The sequence below is a fragment of the Cyrtonyx montezumae genome, unplaced genomic scaffold (assembly GCF_038088225.1).
Source record: "Cyrtonyx montezumae isolate F1298 unplaced genomic scaffold, pur_monq_1.0 scaffold_3, whole genome shotgun sequence".
Classification (NCBI taxonomy): domain Eukaryota; kingdom Metazoa; phylum Chordata; class Aves; order Galliformes; family Odontophoridae; genus Cyrtonyx; species Cyrtonyx montezumae.
In genome coordinates, this window is record NW_027072034.1 from 75742392 (window position 1) to 75760818 (window position 18427).

At 39.1% G+C, this 18427-nt stretch overlaps 1 protein-coding gene across 3 annotated transcripts in view; it reads right to left on the reverse strand.

Moving 5' to 3' along the window:
• The window catches only part of PHLDB2 (pleckstrin homology like domain family B member 2), a 54542-nt gene that overhangs the window by 22617 nt on the left and 13498 nt on the right, over nt 1–18427 (reverse strand). For 2 of the 3 annotated variants that reach the window (XM_065741952.1, XM_065741950.1), the window contains exons 4-7: nt 17012–17155; nt 16040–16177; nt 6274–6402; nt 605–760 (exon numbers count right to left, since the gene is read on the reverse strand). In XM_065741952.1, the coding sequence (XP_065598024.1) occupies nt 605–760; nt 6274–6402; nt 16040–16177; nt 17012–17155 (567 nt within the window). The remainder of the gene's footprint in view (nt 1–604; nt 761–6273; nt 6403–16039; nt 16178–17011; nt 17156–18427) is intronic. The other variant, XM_065741951.1, reaches the window with a different exon arrangement.

The window sequence follows — 18427 nt, forward strand, 5'->3', positions numbered from 1 at the left end:
AACAAGATTTGGACAACAAAGATTATTTTTTCATAAGACAAAAGAGCAATAGCATAGATACTTAGACAACATGATGACTAACGTCTCCATAATGAACATAAGTGGTTTAGAAATACAACTTCCAATCTCTGAAAAACTCAGATTTAACTAGTCCAAATAGGGTTTTTACAACTGATATTAAGAATTATTCTTAATTTGGTGCCCTACTATTATTAAATCATTTTAAATCCTATTACGGCATTTAATGTGAATCATCAACAAAAATTAAATGCAGTTTTGTCCAAAGAAAATGAACCACCTTGCTTAATAATGAGAGAATAATACTTTGGTACTTTCTGTGAAAAATGTAAGGGTTTCATTTTCTTATTTTCATGCAGATATGCTAAGAAGGTATTCAATATTATCAATTTATTTCCTTTCAGAGAACTGCCTGACACAGTATGTGTTGCAACATCAGTGGAACATCAACTTTCCTTGGCTGTGAAAGCTTTCTCAAAGAGAAAAATGTTGCATTATTTCTTGCAGCTACAACTTAACTATCTGCATTTCATCTCCTTAACGTGCAGTAACCAAGAACAAATGGATTGAGTATTAGTGCTCTTACCTTTCTGCTGACAATGCTACGCTGATATTCAGCTACTTCACGTAGGAGCTGCTGTGTCAGGTTTTCTTTCTCTTCATCTAACCTGCTTTCGTGTTCAAGCTGCTGAAATTCCAAGTCTTCAAAGTGTTTGCTTTCTATGTCCAATAGATCAGCATCCTTAGGCCAAAAAAAAAAGAAGGAAAAAGAAAAAAGTGACATTTCATTCATTGACAACAGAGTAAAGAGACTTACAGACAGGAAATATATCACAGAAACACTGTCTTAGATTGCATCTCACACAACAGGCTCGAAGCTCAATGCTTTTAATTAACTACTGTCATAAGAGAACACATAGGGCTAATTGCTATTTTAATGAAGCTTTCTCCATTACTCCTAGTGTCCCCCTGCTGAAAACGAAATCTGTAACGCAAAGGAGTTCTCTCAATGTTTAGAGCTCAGTGCCTCTGCAGCACTGAGCATAACCTGGCTAATCAGACCAGCACTCCGCTGTAACTGAGCTACCATGCAATCAAAGTGCAAATCAATACAGTGAGGCTGCCACACGCTAAACTGGAACAGCATCTGCTCAAACAAAAAAACCCAGAACCTATCATCCCAGTTGATGAACTTGAGAATTACACACTGAACTAACTAATTATGACAGTACACATTCAAATGAAGGAGCCTGGACAGCACTTAAAATTTCCTGAAATCTAGGCCAAGTTCTGATACTGTTTTTAGTAACTGACATACAAAGAAGAGCAAAAACAAAGTGGAACTGTATCCCATGCACTTTGCCATCCCATGAGCAGTGCTGCTGAACTATGCTGGTTGTGGTTGTGCACCACTGAATCGGGGCAGACAATGCAAATACACACAAACAAGAGCTGTCCTCATACACACAGACACTAGTCAGTAGTGTTTTGCTTCACAAATGGCATCAAACCAATGTTAACGCCTTCCACTGGATGAATGCCAGATTACTTCAAGAGGCTGAATGCTGCAGATGAGACCCAAGAAATAAGAACGCACCCACCTTCCATTTATGGAGGATGAGACAAAACTTTCAGTGCTTCTCAGCACAAGAACCCATTAGTAATCTTTGTCATGAAATATCTGTGTATTCATAATGTGAATCCCTACTTCCAGATTTCTGAAGAAAAAAGCATTTTTAATAATCACAGTGTTATTAAATATTAAAGCTCTCTAAAATAGACACATCATACATAATTTGATGCAGGTTATCTTACATAACATTACTTTTTTATATTGGAGGAACACAGGCTTGGTTCTTTTCTCATTTTAACCTAAGCAAAGATTAGTGACTGATAATATGCACAGAAGTCTTCATAAAAGCCTTTAAAAAACAGATTCCAATTATATCAGGTAAGATGCAAAAGTTCAAGAATTCAAAAACCTACATAAAATATCAACATATTCCCATTATTCTCCAAAGATGTGCTTTTTTCACTCCTGCCCCTTTCACTAAAACAAATTTACATTAACATACTATAACTTACAAAACCATTAAGAGTCTAGACATGTTGTTTCCATACTGGACTTTGAAATGACAGACTCCTCCATCACTACTACTTGTCATGGCACTGGACAAAATTCAATGGCAGCCCTTCCATCCTGAGTCCCACAGAATCTATAAAAATTAGGTTTTTTTTGCTGAATATTAAGTATTTCTTAGCAATGCACATTGTCTTTTCAGATCTTTGCAGGAATATAGGCAGCTACTCTCATCCTCCGTTTATGCATAATAAGTACATATAAATGCAAAAATGCATTATGGAAGTAAGTTTTACATAAGGCATCAGAAAGATTACTGCTTTCCCTGAGTGCCTTATAGAAGCCCTCAGGATTCACTAGGCTTTAATGAAGTGTTCTCCCTATCCCACAAGAAAGGTGCATGCCTGTTACAGGCACTGGGAAGCAACCTACCAGTTAGTAGTCCATACAGACGTTCCCAATTGCCTGCTTCCCATCTCAACCCAAACTCCACGCCCACACCACACTCAAACACTACAGCAAAACACACTGCTCACACCCTGGGCACAAATCACAATGTTAACAAAGTGCAAGACTTAGAACAAAAATTCACCATGCATACATCTACTCCTCTGGCAATAAAATACCACAACATAACGTGTCTCAAGCTTAAGTATTTAATCCCATGTTTCCTAACCCTAACCCTAACTCCTAACCTTGGAGAATAAGAATTTTTTTTCTATTTTGGATAGGATGCTTATGAAAAAGCCACAACTTTTCTCACCCTTGATATCACAATACCGTGCACAATTTTAGTGAAAACTTCTATTACTCCAAGCAAAACAGCCTCAGCTAATTCCCACTATAACTGACAAGGAATAATATGCAACAGAAGCAATTTTATTTCAAACTGCACCCCACATTTCGAGTTTTGTCCCACTTTCAAAGCCAAAATTGTTATTGAGCCAGCATGAAAGAAAAACAAAACAAAAAAACAGAAAAATCAAAGAATCATGAAATAACCTGACTCGGAAGGGATCCGTAAGGATCGAGTCCAGCTTCTGATATATACGGAAACAGGTTTCTTGAAGCCTCTCAGTAGTCAGTAGTGGAAAAGGATTTACTACCCACCCCATAACAATAAGATTGCAATTTCTCATGATTTAACTAACACCAAGTATGTCAGTCACTCTGAAAGTAACAGAAACTACAACTGATAGAAGAGTACAAGAAAACTATTTGATAGAGCAAATTCTCGGCTACAAAAAACTATTTTTCAACACAATCACCACCATTAACTATGCTTTTTTGCTAGCAATGAACAAGAGCCTGCACGGCATGCTAGTAAAAGTCTGCACCAGCAGAGGTGAACCATTGTTTCATAGCTGCTATGATGGTGACATTTCTAGGAAAATGTTGCTCATGTTCTATCTTTCATTTGCCTGAATTGATGGAAGTCAGAAGGCAACAAACTCAGAGTATAGAATAGGTCTGGTAAGACAGTCCATCCAAGACTGGCAACCAGTTCCACAGTCTTCCAGGTGGGGCCTGGTGTTATTGTGTTGCAAGAGAAAGGCTGTCTTCTCTGGCCTGAGTCTGCAAGTTGAAGCCTTCAGCTTAGTCAGAGTGCAAGGCAGCTGTCAAAGTTGATGGTTTGCCCAAATCCAGGAAATTCAGAAGGATCCGGAAGACTGGAAAGCTGTGCAGAGTAAATGTATCTGGGGGTATCAGTCAACAGATGGAAGAACATTAGTCAGTAGTGTTTCCAGGTAGCCAAGAAGGCCGATGGCATCCTGGCTCATATCAGAAATAGCATTGCCAGCAGAAGCAGGGAGGTCTCTCTGTACTTGGCAACGGTGAAGCCAACTTGAGTACTATGCTCAGTTTTGGACCCCTCACTACAAAACACTGAGGCCCTGGAGTGTGTCCAGAGAAAGGAACCAAAGCTGGTGAAGTGTCTGGAGCACAAGTCTTACAGAAGCGGCTGAGGGAACTGGGACTGTTCAGTCTGGAGAAGAGAAGGTTCAGGGGAAGAGACTTTATTGCTCTCTAAAATTCCCCGAAAGGAGGTTGTGGTGAAGCAGTGGTTGATCTCTTCTCCCAGGAAACAACAACAAGACAAGAGAGAGTGGCACTGAGTTCCAGCAGTGGAGGGTTAGGCTGGATAACAGGGAAAAACTCGACTCAGAAAGAGTGGTGATGCATCGGAACAGTCTGCTCTGGGAGATGGTGGAGTCACTGTCCCTCAAGGTTTTCAAGAAAAGAGGAGATGTGGCACATAAGGACATGGTTTAGTGGGCATGGTCATGACTAGATATTGGACTAGATGATCTTAGTGGTCATTTCTAACCTTAATGATTCCATGATTCTATGATTCCTATCACAAAAAGACTCTGCACATCATTTAACCCACTGAGGACTGCATCTTGAACTTTTTCACATGCCACCACTCCACGGGCTGCCAACTTGTCTCCTATTCACAGCAGCAACACCAGATCTCATAACCACCAGTAATGATGTAATCCAGGAAACTGTCACATCTAGCCTCATATTTGTTCAATAGGTTCTGAGAACCTTGTATACAGTGTTCTTTCTATTTCTGAGTGAGCATTCAAGGTTATTTTCAATTTTCCAATGTTGCAACTAATGTTTCCAAGGCTTCGAAGCTGATATTCAGTTCCATACACAATTCCCCTGCCAATTCAAGCAGATGAACTGATCGAGATACTGTTCATTTTGAGTGTGATACCTGTGCATGGACATCTGGAACACTACTTGTCTTCCACATTACTACTACCACTGCTGAAATGCATAACCCACTGCCACACTGTGCTACATCCACTGTTCAGTCTCCAGAAACGTTCAGCAAGTGCTGATGAACATCAATGGATGCAGTATTTTCCACACTGAGGAAATCAGTGACACACCTTTCTTCATCCACATCAGATGCACTTTTATCAGACTGCCCCTATGCTGCCATCTGTTGCATATCAACTACATATAAGGGAATATTTATGGGAAGGTTCAACCTCTACTGTACCACCACTAACTGCCTCTGACATCATGGGTCAAGAGAATAAAAGAGAAAGCACTACTTTCTGAGCAGCCCTAATAAATGACTGCACAGGAAAGGATTTCTTTTAAAACGTATGAGTTACTATCTAAGACTTCTTTTTCATTTGCTTGTTTTGTTGTTGTTTAATGTAACATAAAATACCTTTATATGTCTCAAAGGCAGCAAACAAACATCTTACTACAGAGGAATTTAACCTTGTGTTTTCTAAAGTTGGACTTCTTTACTTCAGGCTCCTTGAAAAACAAAATAGAATTCTACAAATAAAACAATCTAATCATTATACATTTTTTAAAAAGTGTTGAGAATATTTTCTATAAAACAAAAGCCTTTTTATTGTCACTGCTATTAAAAGTCTTATTACTGATATAAGAACGCTCAACTCACGACAGAAAAATAAAAGAACAAGTTTCACTTTCAGATGTTATCTTGAACGTGCAATATTGAAGCTTCGTAAGTGATCTCCCCCTTATTAAAGCCAACCATATATCCTGTATAACCTATTTAATATTAATTAATATTAAAATCTTCATGCAAAGACTTAAAAAAAAAAAAACAACTAAAGTGGTACTGATGAAAATATAAGAAAAATAAAGCCATTAAAATAAGTGACGCAATCTTCACAATTAAAAATTCAAAGCACAATTTGTCCTAACTGCTAAGTTATGTACTGAAGAAAGGATGTTATCCATGGTGTGAGACAGTAATTTAGACCATCGCGAAGGAAGAATATGTAAAACAAAATTAAACAATATTTGTGCTAAGATGCTTCATCTCATTAGCCAAAGTTCCGTATTATCTGTGTGAGCAGAAAAAAAGAGCAATGCTCTACCATCCATCTAAATATCACCATTCCAAGAACCTCCATTCAACCAGCAGACCTAAGGTGCTAATAACAGGTAAGTAGCCCAAAGCTTTAAAAACATTCAATGCAAAATGCTTACTAATCCACCCATTTGCACTCTACTTGGTTGCCAATATGCAAAATATTTATTGCAAGCATTCCACGAAAAGGAAACCCTGGAGCAAACATCTTCAGGCACCTCATAGGATATCTGAAGCGGAATACGTTACACTTAACTCTAAAATCAACAAAAAAATAATCTTGAAACTCGCTACTGACCCTCTTCAGCTGCTGCTGTAATTGTTCCCTCATGGACTCAGGGCAATTATCAAGCTGCGTCTTCTGCTCGGAGTAAAGCTCCTGAAGCCTCTCTAGTTTTTCCCTCTCAGCATCAAGTTTTAATTTTTCCTGAAGCATGAACCAGAAAATAAACAGAATTACCTTCAAACTGAAGCAGTTGTTAGTGATTATGACAGTGTGTGGCAAAAACTGAACGAACGGTTGAAGCATGTAGGTCAATGACAGAAATCACTTGTTAGTTGAAACACAATCATGGGATGCAAAACGACAGAAACAAAACAATGACTTTAGTAGGGTAGTTAATTCTCTCCCTCATCACTGCACTTTGTTCCCACATCTGGATGATGCCTGTAATGCACGCTGTTCAAATGCTTGTCTCACCTAATGAAAAAAAAAATGGAAATGACATCCATGTTAGTCAGGTAACATATGAAGGAAAGAGAAAACAGTAGCTTTTAGAAAGCAAAATGGATGGAAAATGACTGTACTCTAGCAGTGAGCAGAAAATGGATTTTCCTAAGAAAATGAATCACATGTTTACATGCTTCTGGACAGATAAGTACCTTTAGCAAGCAGTGAAAACACAGAATGAGACAGAGCTTTATAAAGAAATAACTCAGGGACAGGAAACCCTGTTGCAACAGAAACACCAAATGATTTAACAAATAAATTCATTTTGCTTCAGGATACAGGAACTGTAACCATTCTCTGGAATCAAAGGCGATGCTCTGCCTCCCTGCTCTCTTGTAACTAGCTCAGCTTTTTCTTCTTGTTCCACTAGAGCAGCAGCACTCAACATAGTGCTTAGTACCATCAAAAGCCTCTACCCTTTCAACGTTCAGTCGAAGGTTACTTGTTCCGTGTGGACTCAGATTCAGGAAACAATAAACTGGGAGTCTAGAGAATTCTTTCAGTGCCTTTTACTTGCATGTAACCTAGCCAGAACAGCAGATACATTTTCTTCAAGACAGTAATTAATAAGTTGAAAAAACAAACTGCCTGATATGCCATAAAAACTGAAGGTATCAGTAAGACTCCAGAGACCACTCTCTACTACCCCCTAGAGTCACACTGGTACAGCTCCTTTTATCTACTTTTTTTCTGCATCTCTTCTCAGACGGTTTCCCTAACTCCCCTCAGTAATCCACAGCTTACTATCAGCCCAATAATTCCAGCTGCTTCTTCTGGAAGATCCAAGAACAATTCAATTCTGCTACAGCATCCACTTGTCCTCTTTCAGTCTCAACCATCATTTAACATCAAACACATGGCTCAGCAGATGCAATGTGTTCAGCTTCGCAGCACCCTTCAAACACAGGCCATAGAACATTATTTTCATATTCATATTTCATTTGAACTTGCCACTTCGAACTATGAAATGGTCTTTCCCCAAAATCTTGTCTTTGTTGACAAAGCTGTAAAACTCTCACACACAGCGGAGGCACAATGAATTCACAATAGCCTCCTGCTTTCTTTAGAAAGAAATCTAAATCTGAGTGAGATCACTGGCTGTGATTTCTTTTGCCTAGTACTTAAAAATAACAGGAGGAAATATTCAATCTCAGTGTGAATCAAATTGCCAGCACTGCTGTTTCCATTTACACGTACAGTTTTTCGGCACACATAATTAGATGAACAAAGTGCTGAACACAACAGCTGGATGATATTTGTTTTTAAGCTTGTAAAAGTGAGCAACTGAGCCAGCATATTCAATTACCTGCACTTCCTTTACTGGCTTCTGTCTTGCAGCAGCATAAGCAGGGCTCAGAAGTGCAGAGGATGAAAGGTGCAAGGGGCACAATGAGGGGAAAGCACGCAACTCTTGAAATGTCACCTCCAGACCTCTGTCTGAAAGGAACCCCATGTGCTGAATCATCCTTGCTCCAGTGCAGAAGGAATCTTGAATAAACGAATAGTTCCCCTCCTCACAAACCGTGCTAGGCAAGTATAAAGGGGAAGATGGAAACAAATCTAAAGCTGCAAAGACTTCTGTGACCTTACATACAGTACTGTTCCTCTGAAGTTATTAATAGCTCTCATGAACGTGTACGTCTGTGTGCTGCAACAAGCACACTCACTTGTTAACAACCAAATCAAACCTTGTGGGTGAAGGGACATCATCAGCAAGAATAAAACTCACTGAGAATCGTGCCAGAGATACTATTACTTCCTCAAGAAATTAGGAATGTATTCCTTTGAGATTGAAAGTGATACTCATTTGTCCTATATATAGCATAGGAAGTGCTCGCATCCCACTAAACTGTCTCCCTCCAAATTGTGCAGTCTTACAGGAAATATCACTTTCAGCAGTGAGAGGCAATACACATTTTGCAGCTGTGGAGTTCAGCTCATCAACATCTCTTAATATTCCATTAGTAAAGATAATTTAATTCACAAAAGTAGTTTTATAAGTAAATGAATAATCAGATTTTTATTTTTTTTTCATCCAGAGTCTTTTATAAATGGATCCAGGTGAGCTCCTTTAGAAGGAAAAAGGACTGTAAGATAAGTGCAGGACACAGCTGAGGCAGACCACTGGGTACTGTGAGCTGAAAACCAGGCAGGGCAAAGCTGTGAATAGCACCAACATGCTCAAGCTGCACATCCTCACCTTAGCCACACAGACTAAACATTTTTCTGCAGACAATTGCCTCTCATCCCCAGTGCCCATTTCAGAGCCATGCTATCCACAGTCTGAATCGTTGCCACCCTCTTTCTACAGAAGAGAAATGGAGCTAAGTAAAACACAGCACTTGTTCTTAGCTGGCTACCCAGCCCGTGCTATGTGCTGCCTCCCATTACAGGTTACATGAACTTGTGATCAGCCAGGACAGACAACAGGACTGACTGGCATTCTGATGATGCTGAGGCACAGCCTGGATCAGTTTTGAAGGGTATCTGAGTACCATGAAGGACAGCAGCAGAAAGAAGTGGGTTGTAATGCTGTCATCTCCTAAAAGCAGACAGGATGGCAGCAAAACACTCATGCTATAAACATAGAGATTACACAGGTCACAAAGGGAATTCCGATCTGGTAGAACTGATTTTACAGGCAAAATGGAGACAACCAAGAATGTATATTCAACACACACAAAACATTTCACAGATAACCACAGAATCATAGAATCATTAAGGCTGGAAAAGACCAACTAAGGTCACCTAGTCCAACTGCCAACCTATCGTTACCATGTCCACTAACCCATGGTCCTCTCACTGCCACATCTACACAGTTCTTTAGCACCCTCAGTGATGGTGACTCCACCACCTCCCTGGGCAGCCTGTTCCAGTGTCCCACGACTCCTTCAGAAGAGAAATCTTTTTGTAATGTCAAACCTGAACCTCCCTTGGTGCAACTTAAAACCATTACCTCTTGATCTATGACTAGTTATCTGGGAGAAGAGGTGATTAGATTAAAGACAATCATAGCCTCTATAAGAATGGGAACAAAAGGAGCAAAGTAGAGATTAATTGCTTATGTGTTATCTCCTGCAGTTAAGGATGCCCAATGTCTGATTAACATAGCTACTAGTTCACTACAAAATGAACAGTATGGCTCGGTGAATAGGGGTCATTCTACAACCTGAGAGAAGGAGAAACTGTGAAGAAATTCCCTTCCGCTCAGCAGGCTCTCCTAGTTAAAATTTTCCATCTAAAGCACTCCAGGACCATCCTCAATCCTACTCACCTGCAACTCATCATACTGTAAGGTAGCAAGGTCTCATTACCCATACCAAGCTTCACGTGCACGCTCTGTCTCGCAGGCTAGTCTCACAGCTCTCAGAGGTTTCTCAGATTAAGGAGAAACATATGCAGCTGGTTGTTCGGAACAGCATCTCAATTTCATCCCCATGTTCTCACCTCTAGTCAAATTTCCTTCTTTTACACTCCAAAAGAACATCCCACCCTACTTCCCCCAAGTCTACAGAAAACAGAAGGACTGCATATGCTAGAAGTGGAGGAGGAAAACAGACTACAGAAATAATTCCTTTACGATTGGATGTAGTGTCATTGGTACAAAGTTTGTCCATTTGGTAAAACTTTTTTGGGAATCATCAAGAATATTTAACATTATCAACTCACTGATAAAGACAGCCTAACCCCTGCTGTGAATTAGGAAAACAGTCTTCTCCCTGACAAGAAGCAGGCTAGGAAACATTATATGTGCTGAAAGGAGCAATGTTGCAGAAAGCGTTAAATCTGTATGCCTATAAACTGAAAGCATTTCCAGCACAATGGCTGGATTAAAAGAAAATTTTAAAAAATCAGACTAGACGTATCTCATTAAAAAAAATACTGTTGAAATCAAGCAGATTCTCCTGTAAACATGCACGTGCTTCTCTTCATTTTCAGTCAACTCTTTACTGCACTCTTTGGCCTCTTTCAGGAAAGAAAGAATAAGCTTGTCATAATTTGATCTCTAAATCTCTATGAGTTTCATGAAAGAAGCCTTCAAGGGACCAAAAATAAATGTATTTCAGGCCTATGAAATGGAGAATAATATGATGGAAGAAGGTATTTCACAGTAGTTATTTTTTACTGTATAAGGAGTAACTAACTTATTATATGCATCGTAACAGACAGCAATGGAGAGTCTGTATGAGATCTCACTGGTTTCATTTTACATGCAAACATAAAGCTAATGTTTAAAAGCATTTTGCATCAGAGTAAGTCATACCTCTGCTGTAAGCATTCACAACAGTTACGCACATTAATTTGATCCCAAGATAACTCAAAATATTTCTGAAGTCCTAAGCTCATCCTCAGAGCATTGCAATGTGTTGTCTTACTGAATGGATGAAGAGGCACAAGAAAACCCCTGAGTAATGAACCATTCCTTCGTGAGCATAAATGAGGAGAAAACAATCATCCAAATCAGAAGGGAAAAAAAAAATCAAGTGAGAAAACTGAAATTCTGTACAGTCTGCAATGCATAGGTGACAATGCAAGGATTCTCTCAGGACTGTTCTTAAAGAGAGCTTCATCTTTTTCCTTATTAGTGTCTTCTCTACAGTGTATCTTTATGTTGATATCCAGACAATGCAAGCAAGTATTCCTCAGAATACTTACTTGTATCTCTTGACTTAAGGAGGTTAATGCTGTTGTAGAGAAGATAGCTTATCTGTTCAAAAACATTGCTTACATCTAGCTGAACTAGAATTTGACCAGGAATGATCTAAAATGCTATGCTACAGTGTCCACATTTGTCAGACATAATGATAAAAACAACAGCAACAACTTTGAATCCAGAAGGTATTCATGACAGATTGCCAGTATCTTTGATTGCTGGTGTCTTCCTTCATATGAATGATCAGAAATCTGTTCTTTCCTTTGTTCTATTAATCTTTTCAGCATTAGTTCAGCAAAGATTCTGAGCTTCAAATGTTTTGGCATGTCTGGGATATTCTGCTAATCACTAAAGAATATTAAAGAATCTCATGAATTCCAAAAGAAGATGAGTTACCCATTGCCAGCTGCTCCTGATATCTGCTTCTGGAAAGGAAAAGGAATCCCTGGGTGATGAAGGAGTTCCAGAGTATGTACTTCCACCATGACATAAGGCAAAGGTCCACTGGAAGTAAAGGAATAACTTCCCTCATGTAAAATGCAGTCTAAACCTAGATAATTGCTTTGAAACTTGTTGCCACAAGTCACATTTAACTATGATTACATCCCATAGCACTTCTGCTAAATTCATTAATCAAATCATTTTCACTTATCCCTGATTATTCATTAATTCATTCCTTCCTCCAACAGCTATGCCGTTATTTTTGTGCTCTTACTTTGAGATATCAAAATAAAATAAAATTCTCTCCAACTTCCTTATTGACCAATACCAATTCTCAATGAAGTCTCATGAGCCAAAGAGACAGCACAAGAGAGTCGTGACTGGGAACAGCACCTCAGTTCCACCTGCCATTGAACTAGAAACAACAGCATCACTATTGGATACCTGCAGAAGAGAAACATGAAATTACAACGGGCCGAGGTTTGATGGAAGGGACGAAAGGAGTCTGGCTGAAAGGCCTATCTGTTTCTGAGAACTGTCCATTTCCGTTCTCTCCAAGGCAGACAAGGCTCAAAAACACTGCCAATATCCGTATCAAAGCTCTTTCCCGGAGAGCTTCAAGCTATGCACGTCAAACTGTGTTAGTAGTGACTTCTCAGGATTGCTCCTCTGTAACTGAAGCCTGTAACTAATAGCCTAGATGCTACTATTCAAATACACAGTTGTTCATTGTCTTCTGTGGAAGAAAGAAGAAAGGCATGCTCAAGAAGTATGACCACAGAGGCAAAGTTGAATCTTCATCCATACACTAACAGGATTTCCAGCACAGCTGATAGCCCAGACAGCAGAAGGTGCAGGCCCTGCTTGCTCCCCAACACTGGAAGCAGCCATCACTGCCAGGACAAGTGAGTACTCCCAGCATCTGCACTGTGCACAGTCACATCACAGCCAGAGCTACGCTAATTCCTGTGGTGGTATTGAAAGGCTCTGTCTTTTTCTTTGCAAAAATGGAACTGTTCATAGCTCTTCTTTCTAAAACCTAACGAAATTGAAACAAATTGCTTTGTTCCTTGCAACACGTGTAGTGGCATACTCACAGAGCAAGGGCAACACTTTGAACTCACCGCAGGACACTCACTATGTCACCTTTCTCATCCTTTCTCACTGTTAGTCCCGCCATGTGTTCAAGTAGGGCTGAACACAGGCCTTCAATAAGATGAAAACACAAGATACCATGTTAACATAAACATAATTGCAAAGATGCAGGGACACAAAGACATCGTACCGCAGCAAAGAGCTTACCGGCACAGCCGGGAACTGAATTCATAAGTCTCTTTCCCTTCTGTCATTAAGTATGTTTTCCACCTGATACACCTGCACAGCAAGCACTTCCCTGCTTTAGCAGGGGCTAGAAATTTGCTTTTAAACTGTGGCTCTAAGACAGTGCAAAGGTTGGTAAAATTCTGCACTCTCACCTAACTGAACTGTGCAAAAACCATGAAAACAGTCACAGACTCAGGTAGAAAGTAATACAAAAACGTCCACCCACACTCTATTTCAAGTACATAACACGGCCCGGTAATTAGGTTGTAGATCATGATCTCTCTTTTTAAGAATTTCACAAGATTTTCAAACAGGTGCACCAGTAAGGATGAAATGCAATCAGGCAAGGGTTTCCTGTCAAACAGGTGCTGAGATCAGTGAGAAATTCCAGGAGATACTCAAGTCATTCCAGAAACAAGTGCTGTCATGCCCAGCACTAATGCCCCAGCATCATTTCAAAAATGAAATCAACTATCTATTTCACCTCAAGAAGGCACCACACAGCAAATTCAGGTGTCAGTCCCCTACCCGAACAAAAATGCAACCGCTGTCTGAGTGAATGGACCCAACAACTACTTGGCTAGGAATGCCACCCACACCAAACCACCTCAGTTATTACAAGTAAAACATAAAAGCAACTGCAAAGAACTATGACCACTGTACAGATGCTAGAGCACTTACAAAAAACAGTGCAGAAGTAACATCAGAAGAGCAGCAATTATCAGCCAGAAGCTGAGCCTTCGTTCTGTTAAAGAGGCCCTTAGTTTCAAACTATTTAAACAAAACGTACCACCTAGTACTTCCACTTGAGCACCACTTTCCTGGTGAAGTCTGGTCCTGCACTATTAAAAAGACAACATTTTTCCTATCGGGGACAAGATCTGAAGGGTCTACAACCTTATACATACAGACACATAAACCAAGCTTTACAAAACACTGTTTTCTAAAGCCAGACAGAATTTTTGTTAATTGACCTGGTGAGTGCTGGCTGTTTCGCTTGTTGACACTGATTTTTCCACAACATTTTTCCACGTTTTCATGCATTTTACTTAAGATTTTTTTTATACTTTCACTCCTATTTCTTCAAAAGTACTTCCAGCATTAGCTGAGCCATGGCTCTAAATCCAGTAAAGCACTCACAACTGTTTTGTTTTTGTTGTTGTTTTTTTAAACAGCACATGAGAGAAGATTAATAAAATAAAGTAACTAACTTGACCAGTGTGCTTCATACTGAGGAAAAAAAATATTTTGAATGCATTTACCTTTTCCAGGCTGCTTTCCATGTTTCAGGTTGACTGAAATTTTAAGCCAGATGTAGTACTGTAATTTTCTGCTTCTAGCGAACTAATGCAAGGATGTTATCTGTTACATACTTGACTGCATGAAAATGTGATTGACTTACAGGATTTAAAATAATTTCCATGAGTTTTGTTGAACTTTGAGTCTACTAGAGAACAAATATAAAAGGCAAAAGATCTTTTGAACTTCTGTTATTTGTTACTAATGAAACCACGCTTGGTCTGCAAAAGGATACTGCTATATCCTGCTTGCATCACCCTACCCACTTTTACCAACTCTAAATTCTTCTTCATAGTAAAAACAAACAAAAAACTGAACTATGAAACGTTCCACAGGCAGCGTAAGATGTGACCAGAGGCATCACTGAAAGCTGAAGAATCACTAAAGACTATTAGAGAACAAGAGAGGAAAGCTTATGAAAATTTAAGCTTGAATTGGATGTGTGCTGTCATTTTGCAGAGTAAGGAGGTGGGTGCACCATTCTCAGACACAGGTTTAACAAGAGCAGCTGGAAAACAACATTCAGGCTCATGACAGCATCAAAAGACACCAAAGACAACAAACTCAAAATAAAATAATGCATGCTGTAAGGCTTGAATTAAATGGGAAGCACAAGAAAGCTAAAAATGTGTGGCTTGCCCAAACAAGAGCAAATAATGCAGAAGACTTTCAGACACTTCTAGAAATCTGAAAGGAGGGGAGAGACTAGCTGGAGTACTTTCACAGTGACAGGCTTAAATTATGAGGCAGAGAATGAAGTTTAAAAAGGAACCATTACTGGCTGTAAGCCCTGGAAAAACTTCCTGACCTTGAGATATTATTGGCCGTGGCACATCCCCTGCGGAGAAAGGAACTGCTGGCCTGGACTGCCAGCAGAGAGCGTGCTGGAGGAGATGAGCTCCCTCTGGTTGGGAGGGACAAGTTCATCTCATGAGCTTTTCCCCTTTCTACACTTAAATCACATCACAGTGCTATCCTTTTAACTAACAGTTGTGTATTTGAGAGCAATTAAGAATTTGACTGTATAGGAGAATCAAGTAATTCCTTCGACTTAATCTCAGATATAATAATTCCACAGTACTAAAATGTTACTCAACAAACAAAATGAACCAATATAATTACTTTAAGGGTATGTATTTTACAGATGTCTTCATGAATCAAACTGTACACTACTCTAGATATAACCATCTTCTGAAACTGCAACCTTCCTTCATACTACTCCTTTGCTGGGAAAGGATTAATTAAAAAAAAAAAAAAAAAACTCAAAATTTATGTCATACAACAGAATGCTGAAGAACAGTTCCATTAATGCTGTTCTTTGAAACAACATATAAACCACGTCCAAGCCCTCTATGGATTCCTTATTAATCAAAAATATTTTCAGAGTAGGTCAGGTCTCCTTACTTAAACATTTTTGTTTCTGTCAAGTATATTTTGGGAAAGAAGACTGTTAGAAGGAGGTAATGGTGAGCATTATTTTTTCTTTCATACTTATCAAATAAATTTACTTAGTGTGACTACTTCATTAAATAGCTTCCACCCATATGTTAATAATATAAATGCATTTTGAAGATTAATAGGAACAGAGCACACAGCTAGCTAAGATAACTTGATTACCTTTGCCTTTTCACCAATAACATTCCTCTCCAGCTCAGCTATTTTTCTGTTTAGATGATCCAGTATTTCCTTCTCTTTCAGCAGCTCTGTTGTTTCAGATTTCTGTTCCCCATCCAAAAGGGCACATTCCATATCCAGCTAGGAACACAAAATGTTTTTCAGAAGCAGTCCAAATTAAGAAGAAATCTTGATACACGTTATTTTCTGGGGGAAGGGGAGTGAGTTGTTGTGAATTCACAACACAGAAACATTTTTGAAAGAAAAGAAATAGTCAGTGTTACATCCACGAAGCTAAAAAGAGATCACAAAATTGAGAAAAAGTAAAACTGAAACATAAAATACTGCAAAAGAAAGCCAAACCAAATTTAGTCTGAAGATTTTTTTTTTCTTTTCTAACTCTTCTCTGTGCTTCCTCCTGTTGTGACACTATACCAAGTATCTGTGCCCAGGCTCCGTAGGAAACCCATTTGGAACAGCTGTTTCTTTCCTGTTGCTGATAACTGGAGTGAGCACAGCCCAAATGCCTGGTCAGCTAAGTCTGCAACTGTGAGATTCCAGAAGCCAAGAGACGGCCACATAACTTTGCCACTATAAAGACAAGGATGTTCAATAGGAAGTTACCTAACTTCCTTTCTCTTTCAAGGGTCACATGAGATACACTTTAGAACACCCAAGTGACGCAAGGTATTTAGATCAAACCCAGTGACCATTCAGCAAGAAGATTGTTCTAATTCCACTCAGGAGTGTAATGGCTACAGTTGGAAAAGGCTAATCTGAGCATCACAACCATCCCTCTGCTGGGAAAAAAATAACCTGCACAGTAGGAGAGTACCAGGTTTGTGATTCTGTACCTAACTTTAGTGAAAAAACACAGAATACATGCATGAACTCCCCATGTACTTGCTGAATCTACCTATGCTATGTAGATACATGAAACAAGCAAGACATTTAAAAGCAAAACGTATGTCATACTTCTCTTGAGGATTCATCCATCTGGTCATTTAAATCTTTGATCTTCTGTTCAAGCTCTTCCAAGTTATTTAGTATTACTATGCGCTCCTCTTCCAGACGAGTGAGCTCCTGTCCTCTTTGATCATCACTTGTGCATTCTGGTATCTGCAGTTGCACAGTACAGGAGGTTTATCAGAAAGAGGTTAAATACTGAGTTTCCTGTCCCCTTTAATATTGTGACCATTTTAAATAAGTACTACATGCTGGTTTTGAACTTGGTACATATTTCATACCTACTATATTACTACCTCTATATTTAGAAAGCATACAAGAGAAACAAACATGATACTTTACTTCCAAGCACTGGAATTAAACACTATACTGAACAGTAAGTACTACTCATACTCTACAATTATTAAAATTTGACGGTTGAGAATACTTTTCCTGCTGTGGTATTTAGCCTGCAAAAATCCAATTTTTCCTCTAAAAATAATAAAACAAAAAATATGATGATAGTCTTTATGCAGAGATCAGCTGTTCACATAACAAAATCCAGGATATAGAATAGCACACTTATGCAAGCAGCCATTAAGATGGGTAGCTTCTGTAAAATGGGCAAAGCTCAGCCCTGCCTCCCCAGTTGGCCATCAGGAGGCAATACCTTTATCAAGGCTCTTTTCATTGCCATTTAATTACCAGATAACTATGTCAAGAATTAAAAAGCATTATTAAAAAAATACTTGTGATCTCATTAGAGCAGCAAAAGTTAGATCAAAGAGTATTGAGTTTCAAACATATTCTTCACGTTCACTTGATCCCAAGGGCTCACGATCAAATTACTTTTGTAAGGCTGCACACTCATTGTCTCCAGCCCAAATGAGAAGTGAGCTGTGCACAGAGCTTTCCATTAACCACTGGACTACACAGCCATGCTTCTAAAGAGGCTCAGGTCAGCTCCTGAGTGGCTGTTCTGAGAGCAGGCATGGACAAATCATCATGGACAGATCTGATCTTGATATTTTGAAACAATGAGCTGTGTTTCACTAATGCAGTTGCTCATTTATTGCTTTTTTCAGGGCTCAGCAGAGCACCCTTTACAATGAATGAAAGGTATTCCTTGATTAGCATTGGTAATCCTAGCAGGAAAGCCTCTTTTTGTCCAGCATCCTGCTTGGGTAATGCTGACATAATGTCTTCAATTTCAATTTCCTAAAAAGGATTTAAAATAGGATTTCTGACCTGAAGGATAAAAACAGTGGGGAAGAGAGAGAACAGTAACTTGTGAATGAAATGTCTCACTACCTTTTGTACATGGAAAGACCTGGTAAGGCCAAGTAAAACCTTAATACCATGTTTGTTTAACATGTAATATTAAGCTCTTCATTCTAATTACTGGTTATACCTATTTAGGATATTAACACACCATCTCTCCCCAGA